We start from the raw sequence: 21,877 nt of genomic DNA, 5'->3' as shown, positions 1-21,877 counted from the left end.
GCTGCAGGCAAAGGATTTTGTGTGAATGAAATACAGAACCTGTCTGCGCTGTTTTTCCCCGGTTCATGCATTCAACTGTAATGGCATAGATGTGTACCTAATACACAATGCATATGCATGCTGATAACATTGATATCGGAGGCATGTTAAGGTTGTATATAAACACCATGGCTGGATTGGAGACGCAAACATTGTGCAAATATCTTTGCACAACATAGCCTGTATATGCTTTTAGTTTGGAATGCTTTGCCCATGGTTCAGTATTACTCAATTTGTGGTAAATGATCACCATTCACCCCAGTTGTGGCATTACAACGTGCAGTTTTGAGAAGAAAAAAATTGACGAGGTCCTCTTGCAAATATTCGGAACGTAAAATGACGCTGATGCGGTTTGGTTATGCCGTTGAGGTCGACTTTTTGCGGAACGCCGTGCCGTAAGATGTACAAATCATCACGCGTGCCAACTGGCAGGGATTGTATTATTCTGCGAAAAGCAATGAGGCGAACATGTTGCATTCATTTCATCTGCGCTCTGAGTCAGTATGCCTACAAAATGTTCTCGCCTAGTGCCCAACATGCCGGGTCATCTAGGTTGATCTGGCTCAAGTGGGCACACTGCGACGGGTCGCGGGTAAATGTTGCTTTTGACTTAGAAAATCTGTCGAACTGGAGGCTGCCAGTAGTCTTGACCCTGGGGCGGGTGCAGGAGCGCCACTAACTGCCCGCTTGGCGCACAGACTGGCCGAGCCGGCCGCGGTCTGACCTGCAGCCCCGCATCGCCTGCACGCTCTGCAACAAGACGTACGGCAGCCGCGACTCGCTCTCGCACCACATGGGTCTGCATAAGGGCATTACCACCTGCTGGTGTTGCGGCAAGCGCTTCGGCACGCTTAGCGCCAGGAACAAGCACCTGCGCATGGTGCATAAGCTGCCGTGACGCGGGTTCGCTTGGCCGGTGGCGATGTGACGCTGCCAGGCGTGCGTTGACGAGGCCGCTGACAGACCCCCGGGGTGCTGCGAGTACGCCCGAGCCGCGTCAGATCGAAGGCATTATGGCGCTGTGCGAGGAGAGATGGGTTTTTAGCGTGCGCATGCTGTGACATGTTGAATTGCTCTTTGTGTCTTGAGTTTGATGACGAATGTGATGTCAACCACCGCTGTTTTTGCACGACCCAAGGCCACGAAGACCGGCCGTCGTCGATTACACGCGTAAACATTGGTGACTGATTTCCGTAACTTTACGAAAGGCGATGAAGTGAGTTATGTACAGCCGCTTATGCCTTAATTTTGTTCTGGTAGCTGCTGGCTGTAGGAGATACCATATTACGCTGTGCGTAAAATGCAATGTTCAATAAATGTTAAACCACTTGCTTCGTGTTATGGTGGAGCATTGCCAACGTGGAAACTGGTCACATTTACACAAATGCGGTCAAGTTCGGGGTTCGGGGTCGAGCTGTTCCTGCTGGCCAATGGTATGCTTTCCGGTTACAAACGCTCTAATTGTAAAAAGCGGCGGGCAGGCGCGTTTCAGGTATGGATGTTACATATGTATCATATACTGCCTGGTTGTACACCCTGGCTAATGTGTATTCGACGGGACGTCGTGCGTTGGCACAGCCTGCCTAATGCCTCGGTTCGTCCGTCCAGTCTATCCCCAAGGTGAACCGTCGGAGTCAGTCGGTGCTCAGCTCCACGCCTGTCAGATTTGCTTCAAGAAGTACCGTAGTCGGGACGCGCTGGGCCACCACATGGCCTTGCACGAGGGACGCACGACGTGTCACCTGTGCGGGAAGTGCTTTGGCACCCGCAGCTCGCGAAACCAACACATCCGTCATTTGCATGGACTGTCAACGAACCAGTGGTGAGGCACGTGCTGTGCAGTGGTGAAACGTCCAAATCTCTCCCAAAACTTCTTTGGTTACGTTTGATATGATGGCGTCCGGTCCAATATGTTTAAGGATATGTCACTGCTGCGTTTCCTGGGCATTCGCTGTCCGTGTTGTGATACTTGATAGGACTTGTGGCGTTTTTCAAATGACTTCAGTACATCAATTCAGTTACGCATTTGTCGCAGTATGTGTACGTTCGGCTAGAATGCTAGAATTCTATCAAATGTGTTATGAGTTGGTTGTCTAAAACAAGCGTAGTTGCGGTTCTCCTTACCCATGCTCTGGGTAAGATAAAATAGAAATGCCTGCGATGCTGTCCAGACGTCTCTGACGTGTCTTCGGCTTAATGAGCGCGCCACGCTCTGCGCATGCGATCAGGACTGGGACTCGGACCTTCTGAGCCGCCAACACAGGCAGCCGGTCCGCCAAGTGTGTTCCAAAGGCTTGCGTAAGTTTGGAGGCCAGCCATTTCCCAACCACATTGGCGGTTTTTTTCATTAAGCACAAAAAGGTCTGGCGCGGCAGGCTCAATAGAAATGGCATGCCAGTGGCCAGATCCTAATATGTGAATGACGCAAGGTGATTAGCGGGAGCCGTCGGTGCCAACAAACATTGGATTTTGCGTATCATTTTCGTATTTTTGTGAGAGTATTTTTAAGATATGGTCCAAAGTTTTTTATGTAAGTACTCCTTGGACCAGTGCAGAGCCCATTCCTTGACTCCCCGCCGCTGGCGTCAGCGAGGTGGGCGGGTCAGGGGATGCTCTGGCTACACGGATTGGTCGATCGCAATTGGCGGCATTGCGTGCAACCTATTACTGTGACAGGGTACCACCACAGGCGTCATCTTATCAGGATCGCTAGTCTTGATGAAGTGGCAATCTGATGAGCTCCGATCAACTTATTACATGTCATTCCTGCTGAAAGCTCTCTTAAATTATACCTCTGTCAGTCGGTAATTCTTGCAAAATCTGCTGTAGTATTGCGGGCAATTTCTCCGCTGGACTCGTTTTCGTGTCATGGTAAGGACGAGGTAGCGGTGCATTACCTTCCATGGAATGTCCAGATGATACGCAAAGGAATGCAGGCGAACAACTTAAAATGTTCCTGAAGGTTGATAACATTAACGACAATAATTTATCTGCAGCCATTAAATAATGCAGGGCCAACATGTTTGAAGGTTGACGCTACAATGGTCCTGATTACCTGCGTTGTTGTGCTAGGATGGTTTGTTTCATGCATTGCGGAAAAATCTCCAAGTTGCATGCTGTTTTGACTTTGAGTTGTGCCCCGAGGTTTTCGTCGGCCGTGGGCTCCTAACCTGGCCAGCACCTGGTCCCTTAGATGCGTTTGTCCTGTTCCATAATCTCACGACCGTTTTGCTGTTCTAGGCTCAAACCTGCCGGGCAGACATACGTGTACAATATGTTGGCGGACATTTGGGTCAGCGTCCTCTCTGTATGAACACCGCATGCTTCACGAAGGACTCACAGACTGTCCGATTTGCGGCAAGCGCCTCAGCCGTTTGTCGGACGTACGCCGCCATATGCTACACCAGCATAACGTCCCCCGTGATCAGATCAGTTCCATGCTGCCCCACCGACAGTGAACGACGTCGCCAGAAATGCATCTCAATCGTGTTTGGGGTAATGTTTGTATTCGAGCGTGTACTTTATGTGCTGGGTAGCGTGTTTTTTTTTTGTGCGTCAGAAATCTGTAAAGAAGTAAAGCGTTTTTCACACCACTTTTGTCGTATGTTTCTGCGTCGTGCTGGAACTCTGTCGGCTGTTGCCGGTGGGGTGCATAAATTATGATGTAAGGAAATAAATATATGATGTATCACTTGTTTGTAAGCCCACGATTGCCTGTTGGGTCAGGCCTGAAATCGAAGCTCGCGCTTAAAGGGGGTGTGCACCAGTGGGGCATGTTTCAAAAACATACTCTGGTGAGACCTCACGGCCAGTTAGTCTATTAATAGCACTGTGATGTCATTGCTGTGCCATCATGGTATGCTCAGATTAATTTTGGATTATTTTATGGTTTGAATTACGCTGTCAGCGTCTAGCCAAAACAGTACACTTCTCTCATATCTGGTAGTCTCATAGTGTAGCCCTGGTCCATGACAACTGCAATCGTCGCGGCTGCCGTCGTCGTGACGAACGGCGGAATCTGCTAAGGGCCGCCGTCTAGAGGCACCGCTTTTGAGCTGTTTTTACTCGCACATTGCGGGCCTGCAGGCTTGAAAATGGCACCTTTACTGGTATAAATGACGTCAGCACCATTTGTTCTGTTTGGCACAGCAAGCGATGAAGCCGAAAAGCGCAATTACCAAGAAGCGCATTGGCTAAAGTTTGAGCCAGTACGGCACCACTCGACACTACATGTGTAGGATGCAGACCATGTGGTTCTCTGTTTCCCAAAGCCAAAATGGGTCTCGAAAAGAGCCACTGCGGTGAACACCAAAGGGGAGAAATCGAAGCTATAGTATTTCGTTTCCTTAAATTTGCGTGACGGTAGGCCTCATGTTTGAATGTATTTTCCCCAGAACGGGGTGTTCCAAGCCTTCGTAACATTTTTTACACGAGCATTTCGAAGAATTAGTGTATTGCTAACATAACAGAACGCGCACGTTAGAAAAAAACAATTGACATTGAAGTTTTACTTTCGCAGCGATGAGCAGAGAATACAAATATATTTTTTCCCGCGGGAGCGGCTACCTCAAATCGAAATTCTAAGATATTCAACAAAAAATTAGAAACTGGTAGTACCAACCAAGGCAAACGCGTCGGATTTAACAAAAGTAAAAAGTACAAAGAAGGTAATATGTTCGCCTTCAAAAAGACATTTCAGGTACTACAACCAAGCAGAACATTGATTTATAAGTTACTGCCAACGGCGTCCCTTGTCCAGGCCCACGACTTCTAAGTAGCCGTCTTAGATGCTGGTGCTGAAATACGTTCCATGGCAAGAATTTTTCACTAATTATCGCATGCCGTTGACAGAAAATCGCAACGGACACTGCTAACTTGCATAAGCATCCGCACTATATGAAAGACATTGGTCCGTTAAAGACGATTTGGTAGGGATCAGTCTTGTAATATAGCATTTTGTCATTTGGGTGCATTTCTGAATGACGTGGATATGCATGTTGAATGAGCTCTGCCGATATATCTTGCTAATTTATGTTTTTCTTGCAGCTCGGTATCCCTGTTCACTTTGCAACGCTCGCTTCAAAAACGAGCGTTCTCGTAGACAGCACCTCTCGGCGCACGAAGGCAGGACTACGTGTCCGATATGTGGGCTGGCTCTAAGCCGAACATATTATATGCGAGTACATATGAGCAGGATTCACCACATACCCATGGAGGAAGTAAAGCGGCTCTTAACAAGTCAAGACCCACCAAACTACGGATGAAATGATAGCCATGGCGGAACTGAAACAATTATGGGCACGTTGTGTTGTACTTCTCTGCCTATGAAATGGTGGAAAAGGACTTCGTAATCGCGTTCCTGGCTTGTCCGATTGTTCCAGAGTTGGTGACATTCTTTCCGTGTCTTGAGAATGTTGTCATGTGTGTATGCACTTATTTTTGGCGTTGATATGGACCATCGTTAATTTGTTTTGGGTTGTCCCGGCTCATCTTTCATGCTAAGTTATTCATTTCAATCCGTCGAAGTCATTTTGTCCACTGTGAACAAGGTCTGTGTTGTATATGGTGCGTTTTTATAAATATATCCAATGTCCTTCTGCTTGATGTGCAAGAACAGAGTGCTGGTCCCTGGAATGACAGGCCCCAGCCGTTTGTCACCGCGCACTCGTGCCATGTTTGTGTGCGGCTAGAGGGCAATGATAGGATGTGGCGAAAGCGTTAACACTTTGGACCAGTGAACGGCTATTTGTTCCAAGCGAATACACCCAGATAAGCTTGCTTCTTAACCTGCAGTGTTCTTTATCGGCTTTTTGCCTGTGGGGGTTGAGCTCACGTACGACCAGAGGGGACGGTTTTCCTAAGACACAACGGGAGTTGATTCAGCTTGATGGATGCAGTTTAAGTTCGCAAGTTTACGACGCGCAAAGATTGCATTCCGTGCACTTATTCACTAAATGCTAAGTTCTCATTTGCACCAAGTGTAAGTTTGTTTTCTACTTCGTCAAGTCTCATTTCGCGACTCTGTTCTAGGATCCAAATATAGGAGGGAATGCCCGACGTGCCTGAAGACATTTGGGTCAGCGTCATCACTATATGAGCACCGTTTGACACACGAAGGGCTGACGAACTGCCCCGTATGTGGCAAGTTCCTCAGTCGGTTGTCCAATTTGCGACGTCACATGGAGAGCCAGCACCAAATACCGAAGGACCAGCTCGACACCGTGCTTGCTTTCCGCAGATGATCAAACGTGAGTTTCGCCTCACTAAGGTGTCTGGCGTGGATGGGCTGTGCGACTCCAAATCTGCTATCTTGGGGTGCATGTCGCAGATAGACTGCTATTCCAAATTTGCTATCTTGGGTTCAGAATATCCCGTAACATAATCACTATCCCAATCACCTGTATGACCCTCTTTCCATGGTTAGGTTGCGGTCGTCTGCTACCACTGTCGTTGGTGCGCCCGAAACTTCCAACAACCATATTGTTTATCGTGAGCTGCGCTCTACTGCATTTATCTATGCTGCTTGGAAGAAGTAGTCATAAGAAATCCGTCGTTTTGCGGGTCGGTGATGCTTGGCGTTGGAAGCCTGAAAAGTATATTCCGTTGTTCTGTGTAAAGAAGTGTTCCCTTTCCAACGGCTGTCAAAAACGAATAAGGCATAAAGCGGAATGCTCTCAACGTAGTCACGTTACCTGTCTGCCAAGTTTGGACGCATCACATTTTTGTGAAAGGCCCCATACGGCCCCATACCGCACTGCTGCGCGTGGCGTTGCACTCAGCGGATCACCGACCGGCCGGATGGTGAGCGGCATTGTTGCTGACGTTGTCACTCCCGATCTCGTAACCGTTCTTAACAGTCTAATAGACCGTCGCATTCCAACTCAGGGAGTGAGAGTTTTTAGTCCACAGGGAGACGTGGTTGTGAATTTTCTGCTTGGCGGTTATTTCACTTCAAAATCCCATTTACTAGGACTTTACCCTTATACTTCGGTCTGTATGCATACTTTACGCATATTTCGTTTCATGTATTGATATCACCACAAAAGCTTCAGGTGTTTTGGCATCAGGGATTTAAGGTCTTATGCGAACAATATTCGTCCTTCACTGTGCCAAGGGGTACTGTTAAAACGGCGTCATCAAGTAATACCGAGCAAACTGCTATACTCCATTCGTGACCACTAGTATAGCTTGAAACGTCCAGTTGTGATACATCCAGTGCATGCTTGATAACGTCGTTATTTCATGTCATATTGAAAGTCTATCGTTGTCACCATAAGAACGATAAACCATTAGTTCCTGGTGTATTAAAAGTCGATTGTTGTCACCTTAAGAACACTACATCCATGATGATTTTGTATATCCAGTGTCGCCAGCGATTGCCGCACAAGGCTGCTGCGAGAGGGGGCCAGGGGGGGGGAGGGGGGGCAACATACACTCCCCAGTGAGTAGTTAACTTCGTTTAGGCATAAAATGACCTCGATCGTCAGGCGCGCCGTTAAAGGGAATGTTTCCGTCCTTCAAGGTGTTAAAGCGACGATCAGATGTGATGAAAAAAGTTCACTTATACCTGTTGGTAACCTTTAAACGGGAAAAGACTTCTAGACAACACAAATTGTGGATGTAGTAAATAAGCTTTTTAATACGCCACTGTTTGACTGCGTCATTTTACCTTGTACAACATTGATTGAAAGCGAATTGACGGCCGTTACGTCTGGAAATTCTGCTCACGAATGCCAGGTATCAATGGCTCCACAATAATACTTTTCTTGGCCTTGATCGCCGCATGGACAGTGGAATAGCAGGATTTGAATGACGTTATTATGAGGTCATGGATGCTTGAGTGACCTTGTAATAGGTTTTCGAAATAGCGTGCACGTCTTTGCAGGCGTGTAGCTGAGAAACTATAAGGGCTTAGGTCTTGAGAAGGGCAGGGCTGTGGAATGCACCGAATGATCTTCAAGATGGCTATTTCAGTTCAAAACCCTGTACAACTGTGGAACGTTCCCTTTAAAAGGCTCATCCATCATCACAATCACTTGGCGATCAAGACGTTAACAGCTTTCAAGATTTGATGGATGTCATTGCTTTGCTACGATGTCCGTGGTATATATTTCGAGCTGTCGTGCTGTGTGATATAGTGACTGGCTTTGGGCGGGAGCACTACGCGCCTTTGCATGTCGTGCTTTCCCCCGAAGTTTGTCTACAAGTGGTTTGTGCCTTATGCTTCGATCCCTTTGTTGGCCATAAGTAACGCGCCTCTTGTGTCAACGTGACATTTTTGTCATTTTATTTGTTGCGTTTGGGCCGTTACTGCCCCATGGTATTTTGTGTTACGTAATGCTATGTTACTTTCCAAATCAACAACTTATTTAGTTGTGAGCCTGCTGTGCATATTCATTCATCTGACCGTTGGTCTGCTCTGTTGCAGGTTCCATGTACCAGAGAAAAGTTCCGACGGAATGGCATCATTGTGACCTTTGTAAAAAGAAATACGTGCGAAAGGCCGACCTTAGTGCTCACAAAAAAATGCACACTGGGGAGACAACTTGCGCGTTGTGCTCAAAAGTGTTTTCCAACAAGACAAACCTGAAGGTTCACCAGATATCAGTGCACAGACGCTGATTGATGCAACATTAGTGTGCGCCGCATAATAGATATCACATCATTTGAATGTGTCCTGTCGCACTGCCTTCCATACTTGTGGCAGCGTTCCAGAGGATGGCACAAGACTTGGTGCCACATGGAGTTGCATTGCAGATGGCTAGTCAAACGCTACACATGATTGTTCAGTGTTCAGTGGCGCTGTGGTTTCAGTTGGCGCTGATTTTCAGTTGGCTCGAATTTTCCGAATGCGCTGTCATCGAGCTAGCGCTACTGCATGTGTAAGGCATGACGGTCCCCACAACGATTTTCAATAAAGGGTTGTTGCTTGTGCGTCAGAAACTATGTTTGAATGAAAAGAGTTTGGCATGTTGGTGGTCCTGACCATGGTGTATAACGAAGTGCAAGAGCGTAGGCGCGCTAAATTGTATCATCCGAAACTTGCGAAGACCACAAACAAAACTTGCGCGATGGCTTCAGGCCACAATAAACCGTTTTGTTTATAATACGTGGAGCGTACACCCATTATGTTTCGATCGGGTGAGGTTTGAAGAATGTTTCGCGTGTCCAACCGCTGAGGGGACGAGGATCTGTTGTTCCCGAATGGTTTACCCCTGCACCTGAACTTTATAAACCGCCGATAAGGAGGCAAAATGACCGCTGAATTCCATGCGCCCGAAAAAATAAAATCGAACCGATATGGAGCAAAGCCTTAAGTCTAATTTTTTAACGGCAAGTTACCATATCAAGGCGTATAACTATCGGATTTGTGAGTATCTGTTACGAAGAATTTAAGACTGCGAAACGGTTTGCTCTGTTCGTGTTTGGGGGCGCGAATGGATGTCGGCAAACCAGAGCGGCTTGGGGGTGTCTTACAGCGAACCATGTCACCATTGTAGTCGGCGCGCCCTAAAGCTCAAATCATGATCAGGCGCTCCCATCCTTGTATGTGAACTATTCTTCTAGCGTGCAGCTTGGTTAAAGCGTGTTGGCTGCAATCATAGACATGGTCACCCGCCTTGCGTTGACCCATCTTGTTTGTCTTCCAGATCTGCAGCATTTTGCCAATGACAACTCGAGCCAAGCCTGCGGGGGGTTTCGTTGCGAAATATGTGGTTGTGTGTACTCGCACCAATCTTCGCTGTCTGCTCACATGGGGATGCATCGCGGTCATACGACGTGTCCATACTGCTCTTCTGTTTTTGCATCCAAACGCAATTTGAGACGACACTTTAGGGCTTGTCACGACGGGCTGGCTCTGCCCCCTTCGCTGTTGAAGCGATCATCACCTGCGCTATAGCATGAGCATAGATCTCAACCAAAACATGTCAAGCGGCAGTGAAACGTGTTGGCTTGCGTGCCGTGCACATCTTCCATGTTTGCCACTTAATATGTTTAAGGTAACATCAGAGTTCAGTTGACGTGTAAACTGCTTTGCCCAGGTTATCGTGAAGTTGCACACTGCTATCACATGGGTCGCGACGTGCGTATGCTTGCTCGAGATTCTATGTATATGGTCACAACATAGTCTGTCTTTTGTTGAAGAAACGAAACGTTTCGAACGATGTAATGTTAAAGAAACGAAACGTTTCGAGCGATATAATGGCTTTTATCGTTGGATACCAGGACTACGGATTGGGGCACATGCAGCTGCTGAGATTATGAGCGTCGTCGGCTCTGATGGAAACGGTTGTCAGAATTGAACTGGGACCTCTGGATCGTATGCGTGAAACATTATGCATTCAGCAAATTGCGGCATATTTTTCATTGGCTCTGGATTAAGGATTTCGTCCTAGCTGTTAAGGAAAATGTTGCAGGTGTGCCAAGTAAGTTGTGCAGTATCGCCCCATCTTATTAAACGTTGCTTTCGTGGAACTTTGAGGTATGGGATATAGCCTGATTCATTCGTCCCTCCCATCAGTGCTATCGGCATCAGATCGAGATAAGTATTGGCCGGAACTTCAAGAACGTGAGGCAAGGGCCAGATATCCCGCATCCGTGCCTAGCATTGCAGCAGTTTGCCCCTGTTCGGGATGCTTCACTGTCGCGGGTGCCGTTTCCAGGTGTCGCGTCTTCGACGGGCCAGGCGGAGGCGCTTACCGGTCGGCGCGACGCTGGTGCGACGTGTTCGGTTTGCGGCAAAGTGTTCAGGTGGCGTGCGGGCCTCATAAATCACATGGAGCTTCACCGCGATCTAACGGCGTGCTACCTCTGCAACAGCGTTCTCGCTACAAGGAACACGTTGCGTAGGCACCTGCGGCTCGTGCACCACATAGACGGTGTTTGATTCGTTGACCGTCGCGCGTGTCTGTGCGAGCTTATGATGGATATCAGGAGTAGTCGAACCAGGGCATTATGTTTATAAGTATGTCTTCCAGGCCTGGTTTTCTGTCCACAATGTGTCAGATCCATTGAACCCTGAACCGCGAGGAGCTGCTTGAAAAGGTTCTCGAGCCATGGGGACGATTACTTACATGACCGGAGGAGTCAACGCACATGTAAACCCACATGTCTTGGACGTTACGTGCAGCGGTCGGCTTGTGTGATGTATGAGCTTACGGAACGCTCATGGTCGGCAAGTGCGTTTCCTTGCATATTTTTTTTTTATTTGCCTGTTGGTTCATCGTTTTCAACATACTGCTGATTTAAATAAAGTTATTCATCAAACGTTTCAATGAGTTTTCTGGTACGTACGTACGTACATTTGACGGAAGCTGAAAATGTCACGTCCATCACAACGTCTCATGTCTTAATTATAACGACACATTACAGCACGCGTACAATGGTAAGGGAACATTGCATGCATGAGTGTTCCTCGTCAATCTTGGTCCTTGTGCAGAACAGACAACCATTATAAAACGCAAGCTACCCTCGAGAATGGCCTACGTAACTATGGCTGGTTGAGAAGCGGAAGAGGCCGGTGTCGAGTTTTCGAACCGTGGGCGGTTGGCCAATGGTTTATGAGTGCACGCGCACATTTCAGTTTGTACGACGATTTGTCAGGGGCTATGTGGTGAGTGACGTAAGCATGACAGTTGGAAAAGTAACAGTGGTAATTGGACGGTGCATGGTTAGGTCACATTTGCCGTTTTTCCGCTGCTCTTCAAAAGGTTCGTAGTTAACGTTGGGCTTAATTGTACCAGATAGGTTTATGAATTTTGCGAAATTGCTTTGAACTAACCATTGGCAATGTCCGCAAGGCTATTCTTTCATTTCGTCAGTTGTTTTAATAGTACCCAAATAACCTTTCCTAAGCGTGATTTTGTACTGATCTTCCGCTTTTCCATTTGCTATGTTGTGCGAAAATTAAGCTATCTACAAGGTTTCCATACATATGTTTTACAACTCACGACTAGGTGATTGTTTTCAGGCGCCAATTCTGGCAAGTGGTTTCCGGGGAAGGCTTGTGACGTTTGCGGCCGGCGGTTTTTCGCCTCGTCCACTTACCGGAACCATGGTGCACTCCACCGCGGCGAAACGACGTGTCAGATATGTCACAAGATATTCAGTCAGAAGGGCGATTTGAAGAGACATATGTTCAATATTCACAACATGGACTCGTAGGTCATCATGCCGTCAATTGTGGAACCAGCAGTGATCAAGATGTAGAGACTAATTATTTTAGTGCTGGCGGATGGACAGTGAAATCCATGTGCGTTCATTCAATAAATGTGTGGAAAGTCTTGAGTACTTAACCGAGTGGAGGCCAATGACAAAGCTGCCGCGGTCGATTGTGATTTTGCATTTTATTTCAGCTTGTTCTATGCATGGAAAGAGCAGCACTGGAAAACGTGGTGAGCAGTTCAACTGACACCAGGGGCACCTGTCATTTCCTGATAGTGGATTTTCAAAACATAGTATTTTTGTTATACATGTAAAAAAATGCGGCATGCATACAGCCTACTTAATACTAGACCTGCGTCACGTTTCACTACAGCAGGAGATATACGCGTAAATGGCTAATATTTGGTTGTTTGAGATTCCGTTCACCTAAAAAATCGCTTTCATGAAGCAGAATATTCCCCACCCCGGCGAAATAAAATCAGACCACGTTTTTGGTGCATTCTTGTCCTGTCACGGCACTGTTCCACATTTGTCTGGGTGGGCCTCAAACCTCTTGTTTCCGAGCTTGATGCACGCAGAATTGGGCAGCCTATTTCGCACCGCCTATTTGAAAGTCACCCAGACATGTATGACGACGAAGAGACGTCTTGCGAATGCTCCATTTCATGGACCGTCTGGTGTTCCGCCTATGTCGCGTTTAGGCCAAGAAAATATGACCACTTCAAGCGAGTGTTCCGCATTTGCTTGGAATTTGAACAGAAATGGCCATCTTCAAGATCAATCGATGCAGTTCACAGCCCGGTCTTTCTTAAGACCTAAGCCGCACTAGTTCCTGAGCTACACGCCTGCCGAGATGTACAGACTTATTTCGTACAGACTTTTTCAAGGTCACCCAGGCATTCATGTTGTCAAGATTTCATTCAAATTTTGCCGTCCTATCGGATTCTATCCATCGCCATCAAGATCAAGACAATTATAATCGTCGAGTCGCTCATATCTGTCGTTCGTGAGCACGATTTCCAGATATAATAGCCGTCAATTAGCTCGCAATCAATATTGTGTAAGGGACGATGATACAGTCGAGCAGCGAAGTTTTTAAAAGTATATGTACTGAGCAGAGAAATTGTGTTGTCTAGTGCAGCCTTCTTTTAAAAGCATACCAATGAGCTTATTTCATCAATCCTATATGTTTGGCTCGATATCTTCCAATGGGAAACATTCATTTCAATATTCGTGTTTGAGGTGATGCAGCACCACGTGTACCAACGATAGACAGCACTTGGCTAACAGTCGTCTTGCGCTGCTGATTGCTGATTGCTCATGTCTCGACGTTCTGTGACGTAATCAAATGATCGACATATTGAGGATTACATTTACCAATTAGTGAAATTTAATTTAGAGCCGTTTTTTACACAGAAGCGATCAACGGTAACGAAGAAGCTTGTTCCACCATATCTGATGTTTGTCTCAATATATCCGAACGTGGAGCAGTCCCTGTAAGGTGCCATGTAAAGCCTTCTAGTTCTGTATCGCGTGTTGCGATTGACTGGTTAGAACTGGCGAGTGAAGGTTGTGTCTGCCTATGTCTGTCCCAGTTTTAATCTGGTTGACTACCATATAATTCGACATTCTACCACTTCTACCACAATGTTTGAATACATTGTTTTTGAGAGGTGTTTGAAAGCTACAGGGTTGGAATCCAGCCCTGGGCGGTACCTCGCGCGGTAGAGGCCCTTCCTCACAGGTGCTCCTTATGTGGTAGGGTGTGCGTGGTCTGGGTCTTTGTACTGCTTCTTATTCTATCCTTGTAAGGGAACGAATTTAGGTTCCTTGCTTTGTAGCCTCTCGATGTCAGTCCATGTTGTCTTCGACGCACTGCCGGTCTTAATGATACGGGAAAACTGACGCAACGATGGCTTGCGACGTGTACCCATTTCTGCTGTAAAAAGATCATTGCAGTGCCTGTTAACTTAATGGAGTTCCCAATTAGATAAGGACCTGCGGTGTTCTGTGGTGTAAATCGGCGGCATATTTTACTGCATCACGTCGCTACGTCTCGTTGACGACTGGAACCTGACAAACAACTAAGACCGCCCTCTTGCCGCGGCGACCGACTTGTAAGTAGGACGATTTTCGTTGTTTGCTGAATTTGCTTTCAGTGTGTCCGAGTACTTTAATCGGCGCTTCGATCCACCAATCGGTATCGTATTTTCAGGTACTAGATGGTTCCCGGGCAAGAGATGCACTATATGCCACCGCCCTTTCTTCGCTCTGTCGACCTTTCAGCAACACCAAGCACTGCACCGCGGGGAAACAACGTGCCGTCTGTGTAATAGGGTGTTCGGTCAGAAGCTTGGCCTGCGAAGGCACCTGAAAACTGTACATCAGACCGATCTGGGTTAGGTGAGGTTTTGGCACATTCACTCCGATTAAACTGTAGTTTTTTCTTTGCATGTAAGCTGTAAGTAGCATTTTAATGTGCTTAGTTTACCTGCTATACGACGGGTATCCCCTGGATGTTGTAACACATGTACGTACAGCTATGGCACTGGCACGACACGTTAAGTTGTAATAGCTGTGTAAAAATTGTAACTGTAGGCATTGGGTGAAATTTAGAATAAGAGTCGGTAGAGTGCATTCGAAGTGTGCTACCATAAAGGGATGAGAGCGGTGTGTTACACGCGCTGGAGGTCAATCATCCTCCCACGAAGGTTTTTCAGAATAACTTCCGAACGGCGCGTCGTAGCCGCGCTAATTTTGTATGATTGAAGACGGTTGAGTAACCGATCTTTTGGTGTATAAATTCGACGGATCTCGTTAGGTCGCTGACTTGAAGCAAGTCAAAATCGTGTCGTGCGTGTCAGTAAAGACATTCCATTTGGAATCGTTAAATATGATGCGACATCGGGGTGTTATACAAAGCCATTAAACTTTGGGATGGTTTTGTAGGCAGTTCGGCAACTGCTATTAGGTTAACGGCCATGTTCATTGACTTTGGACCAGGCTAAAAGCCAAGATCAAATTCGAACCTTTTGCATGCTGGAAAAGTTTGCGCAGTGGGCTTCTTTTTAACGCCCTTTTTGAATTCCTTAATCGCAGAGAAGTCATTGGATTTTTCTTATGGCTCCATGAAGGTCAGACGTGGTTACCAACTTGAAATTAACTCAATTAACCTCGTGCCTTGAGGAGCGTGCTCCCAGGGATATTGCGTGGTGCTGTGGTTAAATGTTGTTTCCAGGGATATTGCATGGTGATGTGTGTATCACGACAATCTCGAAGGTTCTTGGTCATTTTGACCCATGGCAAGGCCAAATAAGTTAATTGGCCACTGATTTGAACACTGACATTTTGTAAAAGACCGATCTAGGTCAACCTTCGTAGCGTGAGGTGGTATGGGGGTTTTTCTGGCAGCGATCTGGAGTTTGACCTTGTTTAACCTGATATGACCAGAAGTTCACGACCTATTGACCCCAAAATATGGCGCAAATAGTTCACATAGATCCCTACCTACCTTGTAAATTTAGTCCTGTTAATATTTTAGGCCTGTGGGGGAAACTGCCCCCTCCCCTATCCAAACGGGTCGTATTGAAATGAAAGCCGAGTTTGGTTTACTCAACGCATGCAACTTAATTGTGCTCGATGGACGTTGGAAGTGGTACCAAAGGTACGCTCCTGCTCATCATTTACCTGTAATGCAACTGCCTTGATTTTGCAGAAACGCGGGTTTAACGCAAGTAAAAAGGATATGTTTGTAATATGAATGCAGAAGCTTGTAAATGTGAAATTGTGATGTGCTGACATGGTCAGTATGTTGCGTAAGCATTTGAGAGACAAGGATCGGATGATTTGTACATGTGATAAGCCCAACGTATCAATTGTAATTTTAGTACAGTAACACACTGTGTCTTCTTGCAGGAAGAAGGTGGTATGCCGGCAAGCTGTGCGACGTTTGTGGGCGCAGTTTTAATAACCCCTCCTCCTATCGGGATCATCTGGCGGTAGCACCGTGGTGAAACCACATGTCCTTTTTGTGACATGATCTACAGTCAGAAGCAAGTTTTGAAGAGGCATTTGATTGGCGTTCACCGTGTGGAGTGGGAAAGAAGGGGCAAAAACTGTAATTGAAGTCGAAAGGCGTACCTAAGCAGCAGATGTATTGTTTCAGGGGATTCATATGATCAGGAATGTGATTTTGACCAGCGCACATGTAGTGACCTCTTTCAACAGAGTTGTGCGAGCGTAACATTATATAGATTCACGCACTCACCAGTCTGCACCTTCTCTGTCTAGTGGAAATCTGCTTGTATAGTTGTTGGCTACATTACATTGATTTAATACTTCAAGATGAATTTGACGAGTCATGCGAGCCAAAACTCAATGCAATGCATCATTCCTGTAACCCGAGTTGGGTAAAAAAAAAGAAGACAGTAATGGGGATATCTTACACCGCGACCCCGTGCCACCACTGTCGGCATGAGGAGCTGCATACTGGCGTTATGGCCATGAAATCCGACCTGAGTCATAAAGCGGTGTTCACAGCAGTGTCGCGTAGGTGGCGGACTGGCTATTTGAAGCGCCCATGAACAACACGAGGATGTCCGGCGGCGGCCGATGTGAGACATTTTGTCTCCCATAGAGATTGCGTAATAGGTAATCGACCGCCATATATTCCGCTGGTTAGCGATGCTTTTCATGTGTATGTAGGCGTGTCTAGTTTCCTGACACTTGTTTAGATTCGGTGTCACATTCTCTCCAGTGAGATGCAAGACGGGATGCCCAATGTCCTTGATGGTTGTGATGCTACTCTTGGTGTAGTGGTATATGGTAGGGACGAAAACGGCGTTCAGTTGTATACTCATGGTCATGATTTGTGTGTTTCGTCCATTGCAAAGCCAGTTGTCCGTGCTAAGGCCCCGCATGGCATTTCATTGAGTGTTCTTAGGGTTATTATTTGCATATTCGTGGTCATTGTTTTCGTTATCGCACATGTATACGTCCCCCTTCCCGACCTGACTGAAAATAAATCTGACGATAAGCTCGAAACACCTTTATGTGCTTTCAGAAACACCCGTGATCAGGGGAATCTCGTTTTCTGCTTCGGACATTCCGTATTATTTGGTATCTGAGAGCTGAAGATAAGTAGAAGCATTTAGGAACATTAACCGCAGCTCATTGTACCAGCATGCGTGACGGCTAACAACACGGGAGTATTTTACACTTCGAATGTCATACCTATGCCCGCGGAACTTTTGGATCTCTGTGTCTGAGTTCTTAGGGCGGTAGGTAAGACCTGAGTTTTAGGCATTTGTGTGATGTCACGTTTATCTTAAGCTTGTTGCGCTTGTGCACTGTTTCTGAATTACTTCTGTTCGTCCGCTGTGAAGGTCACGGCGAACTGCAACAGCGGCTGAAGATATTAGCGTAGCTCTATTTGCTGGCTTCTAAGAACACGCTTATGCGCGCTGACCGCAACTATCTGCTTTCTTGCTCTCAGATACAGATGATGAGAGACATGGATAGATGAGTGTTACAAACCGAAAATCATTGCGTAAGGGTCCTTGTTCTACGAGCCCCTGACGTTTGCGCGAGAAAAACAATGTCAGCTTTGACAAGCACCGGGTGAAAACTACCAAAACGTAGCCCCCAAGATTGCCAGCCCAGATCCTTTGCATTTACAGTGTGCTATGGTCTGAAATGCAATACAGGTACGTGACGTGACAGGTGGGCCGATCGCTGCTGCGTGTTTCAGTGGCGACGTTGCGGGACGGTCAGCTGGTGTGGCCCTGTGACCAGTGCGACAAGGCGTTTACGCTGCGCGAGTCGCTGACGCGACACCGCGCCGTGCACCGCGGCGAGACGCGCTGCCCCATCTGCAGCAAGGTGTTCAGCACCAAGTTCAACCTGCAGATGCACCTGCGCTGCGTGCACAGCGGCTCCAAGTGACGCGACAGGACGCGGCCCGGGGCCGGGAGCGGTGACTGGTGCTGGTGGTGGCGACGCGTGGTGCGAGGTCGGGTGGTCGTGTGTGGGCTGGTGTCGGGAAGTCGGCAGCACTGCTATTGTCCTGCGTGGTGCATAACGTAGTGTGTGTAGGGTGTGCTGGTTTGTTGGAGCGGACGCAGCGAGCCATCAATTTCGGGATGCTTTGTTGGAGCTAGCGTACTCAATCACACCGTCATCGGTCAAGATAAAAGATCCATTAACGACTGTTGTCTCCATCGTACCTGGTGCATGGCGTCATTTTGTTACTTGCGTGCGTACCTCGGTGAATGACATGTTTGATGCATCGCCATTACTGTGTCCATTGGTTTGATTAAAATGTCAATACACCTTAAATAGCGGGGAACGATTGCTTACAAAAAAGGGCATTGCTTTCGTACGATCTGCTGAGCTTCGGAATTGTTTTTAGGACTGAAACGGAAGCATTTCATTGGACCGGGAGCAAACTGAAGCATTTTCACTTCACTGGATCGTAAAATTGCTACAGTCGCTGGCTCTTCCTCTGCTGTGGAGGGCACCACACTTTGCAAGACGTGTGCGCAGTTATGTGCCTGCACCGCGACACCTCCCGCTTCATCTGCCGCGGAACTTCCTCACAAATCTCTCTTGTCTACTGGATGTGGCGGCGCAGGTGCCGGTCATCGTGTGCCACCTAGCCCTCTCACACACCGGCTGATCCATCACACCCCAGAAGTCTTCCATCGGTCGCAGCTGAGACCGATCGGCTTCGCTGCGTGGCTTTTGATGTGCTCTTTGTCACCATTTTGGACAATTCTCTTCCAATCTGGATTGGGTTCTCCCAGATCACCGTGTCACCAGGGATATCTCCGCGGCCTTTTTCTCTTTCGTTTACTGAACTTGAGCCCGTTTCGGTAGTTGGTTGGCATACAGTTCACTTATGTAGACTGCGAACCAATAAATGTTGTGACTGGCCCACCTTGTGCTTCATGACTCGTACCAGGTCCTTCCTTTTGCTTCTGTCCATATTGATGAACGGTTTCCCTTATTTTTACATGTCCGGCAATGATGGATAGTTTTTGGCGATCTCCACCACCAAGGCTCGAGCAACCTGCTCAGCTGATAATGCCGTGGTGACTACGTTTGATGGCTAGGAAGCAGATTTTTCCGCACTTGTGCTGTACATTGTGGTTCCTATAGCTTGTCAAAAAGATAGTGAAGCATGAGGAATTCTGCCGCAATGAAGCGTATGGGAGACTGGACCAATTTCGTAGTTGTCACCCGTTAGTGATCAGAAAATATCATATGGCGTCATGCGATAACCCGCCCCATTTCCGAAAGGACCAATGAAGTTGGAAACTTGGCTTCTAGATGTTGTGGAGCATTGATATACGGTCTTGCTCAGTGTTTAATATTGAAGAAACTAGTTGAGGAATGCCACGGAACCTTTACGATGCTGTGATTTTGTGGACAGGCAGTCATTTGATTCCGCAAATAGGCAAATACAGAAGCAGTCGGCTTCCGGACCGTCTATTTACTCTGATGTCCGACTTTTCAGGTCAGGTATCGATACCAGAAATTCGCTGTCCTATCTGCGGGATGGTCTTCAGGTCCCAGTCGACACTTCGTGGACATAGAGCCGTGCACCGGGGCCAGACTACGTGTCACATCTGTTACAAAGTCTTTACCGCCAAGAGTTCCATGGAACAGCACGTCCGTAATATGCACTATAAAATCCGTTCCAATCAGCGGCCAGGTGCAAAGACCCTGCCATAAGAGGTGAAGTGGCCGACGGCGAAGGTGACAATATGGCTGCCGTGGGCATCTCTTTGGAGGTAACGCAGAGACATGCTGTTCGCGATGTACCGCAACTGCCAACGGTTAGGACCGTCGGTTATAAGTTACAATGTGCTGCTTGTATGCACCCACGTGAGTGGAATTCCCCGCAGGTCATGCTGCACCTTTGCGTTGTTTCGCGAATGTCGCCAGCGGATCTTGTCAAGCGTTACTTCCTCACGTGCCTTCCCGTGCTCTGATGCCAACCGGGGCCTTGTCTGGAGTACGTTGATGTGTTATCCCTGACGACGTCAGAATTACCAGACCCTGGCAGCAATTCAAAACTAAAAGACCGATTTAATGGATTTTTTCCGGCGCTGGCCGAAAGTGCAGATGTTGGCCTGCGGCGATACCCAATAGGACATTAGGTTTCACTGACACGTTGTGTGTGACTGCGGAACTCAATAAGAAGATTTCGTGGTGGATGGAATTCACGCCTGCCTTGCTGTATCATATCGATGCTATCCCTGTAACCGATAACTGTAGGTGATATAAGCCGATTGGCAATGACTGCCGCGCTCGGACGCATTATCACGCGAACTCGCGTAGAAGTGGTTCATGATACGGTCACCTGCAACGAAGCGGGCCGGTTGTGAATGATGCCTTGATGTTCACCTTGAACCCAGCGGATATCACCGTGAAGATCCAACGCTTTACCGCCTCCTTAAGACTGGACACATCAGACAGTTGAGTGAACACAATGAATCAACCTGTGCACTGCATGCCGGCATTGTTGTGCATAAGCACCTGGCTCTAAGACCACCCTGGCCACGTTTGTTTCCTGTGTTCAGTTGTGCTATGACCATATGCTGTGTGATGAGACAATATACGGGCCACTGCTGCTGGGTTCTTTTTGACGGGCAAGCGCCAAGAGTAAAAGCACAAACATTACAACCACGCCGATTTTTTAAAAGAAATATTGAGATGTGGATAGCATAATACAGTAGTCTGGATCTGGACTGAGCTGGGCAGCGTGAGCGTATTACAATTAGCATACATTTTGACGTCATCCACTGCCTGCCTTTTTGCCGTCAGTCGGAATTTTCCGTCCTCGCAGGCAGAGACGACCCCGAGTCCCCGGCTCCCCCATCAAAATGGCTTGAAGTAGCAATGTATTCTGGACCACCAAGCCGGTAGTCGCTTGGTGGTCCAGAACAAACCGTGCTAGCGACCGGGATCAGCTCGCCAGAACGTTTCAGTGAGAACCACGCCTCTCGCGCGGCCTGCATGCTTCACAATCACTTGTTACAGCTGGAACGGTTACGCTCTGGAGGCCGTATCCAATTCCCCCACCCCCTCGTCCTTGCACGCGCCAGAGCACTTAATTGCGCCTTACGACTCCAAAGCACAGCCGTTGTGTTGAGTGTGGCTCTCGCCTTTGGTGGTGTGGGGTTTCAAGGAAATGGGTGTTAATAGTATATTGGTTCTGAAGTGCCATTGGTTTCTGAGACGACTTTTGGATCCGGGAAGACGCCTACTTTTGACAAATTTTAGCGCCCTACGACCCATATTCTTGATTGGGTGCTTATTTTACAACGGACCCCACTTACGCGTCACCAGGTGTTCGTAGAAAATCTTAGTTAGAATTTGTTGGGACTTGCGGGCTTTAAAGGCGCGTGTGCCATGTAACACCATAGGTGAAATGATTAGCAAAACGTGGGGTGTTGCCTCTGGCATCCCATCCTCGTGAGACTGAACTGAATACCTATAGGGACATGTTTTAAGGCTCGCCAGCAACCGTGGCGTCGTACAAGTGTCGAGGTGCCTCAGCGCCTTCTCCCTTCAAATCTGGGCGTTGCACAAGGACCCAAAATCCAAGCCGCCAGACATCCCTCGGGTGTCAACTATGTTTTCATTGAGAACGGACTTTACCGTTATA

At 47.5% G+C, this 21,877-nt stretch overlaps 1 protein-coding gene across 1 annotated transcript in view; it reads left to right on the top strand.

The window, feature by feature from the left end:
* The window catches only part of LOC119099403 (oocyte zinc finger protein XlCOF15), a 36,220-nt gene that overhangs the window by 11,192 nt on the left and 3,151 nt on the right, over positions 1-21,877 (top strand). The window contains exons 3-4 of the mRNA XM_037222547.1: positions 17,954-18,146; positions 19,721-19,725. Coding sequence (XP_037078442.1) covers positions 17,954-18,146; positions 19,721-19,725 — 198 coding nt within the window. The remainder of the gene's footprint in view (positions 1-17,953; positions 18,147-19,720; positions 19,726-21,877) is intronic.

Source organism: Pollicipes pollicipes, unplaced genomic scaffold, assembly GCF_011947565.3.
Source record: "Pollicipes pollicipes isolate AB1234 unplaced genomic scaffold, Ppol_2.1 Scaffold_2555;HRSCAF=2994_pilon_pilon_pilon, whole genome shotgun sequence".
In the NCBI taxonomy this organism is placed as follows: Eukaryota; Metazoa; Arthropoda; class Thecostraca; order Pollicipedomorpha; family Pollicipedidae; genus Pollicipes; species Pollicipes pollicipes.
The sequence above is the reverse complement of the archived record's forward strand: the minus strand, read 5'-3'. Positions and strand labels throughout refer to the sequence as shown.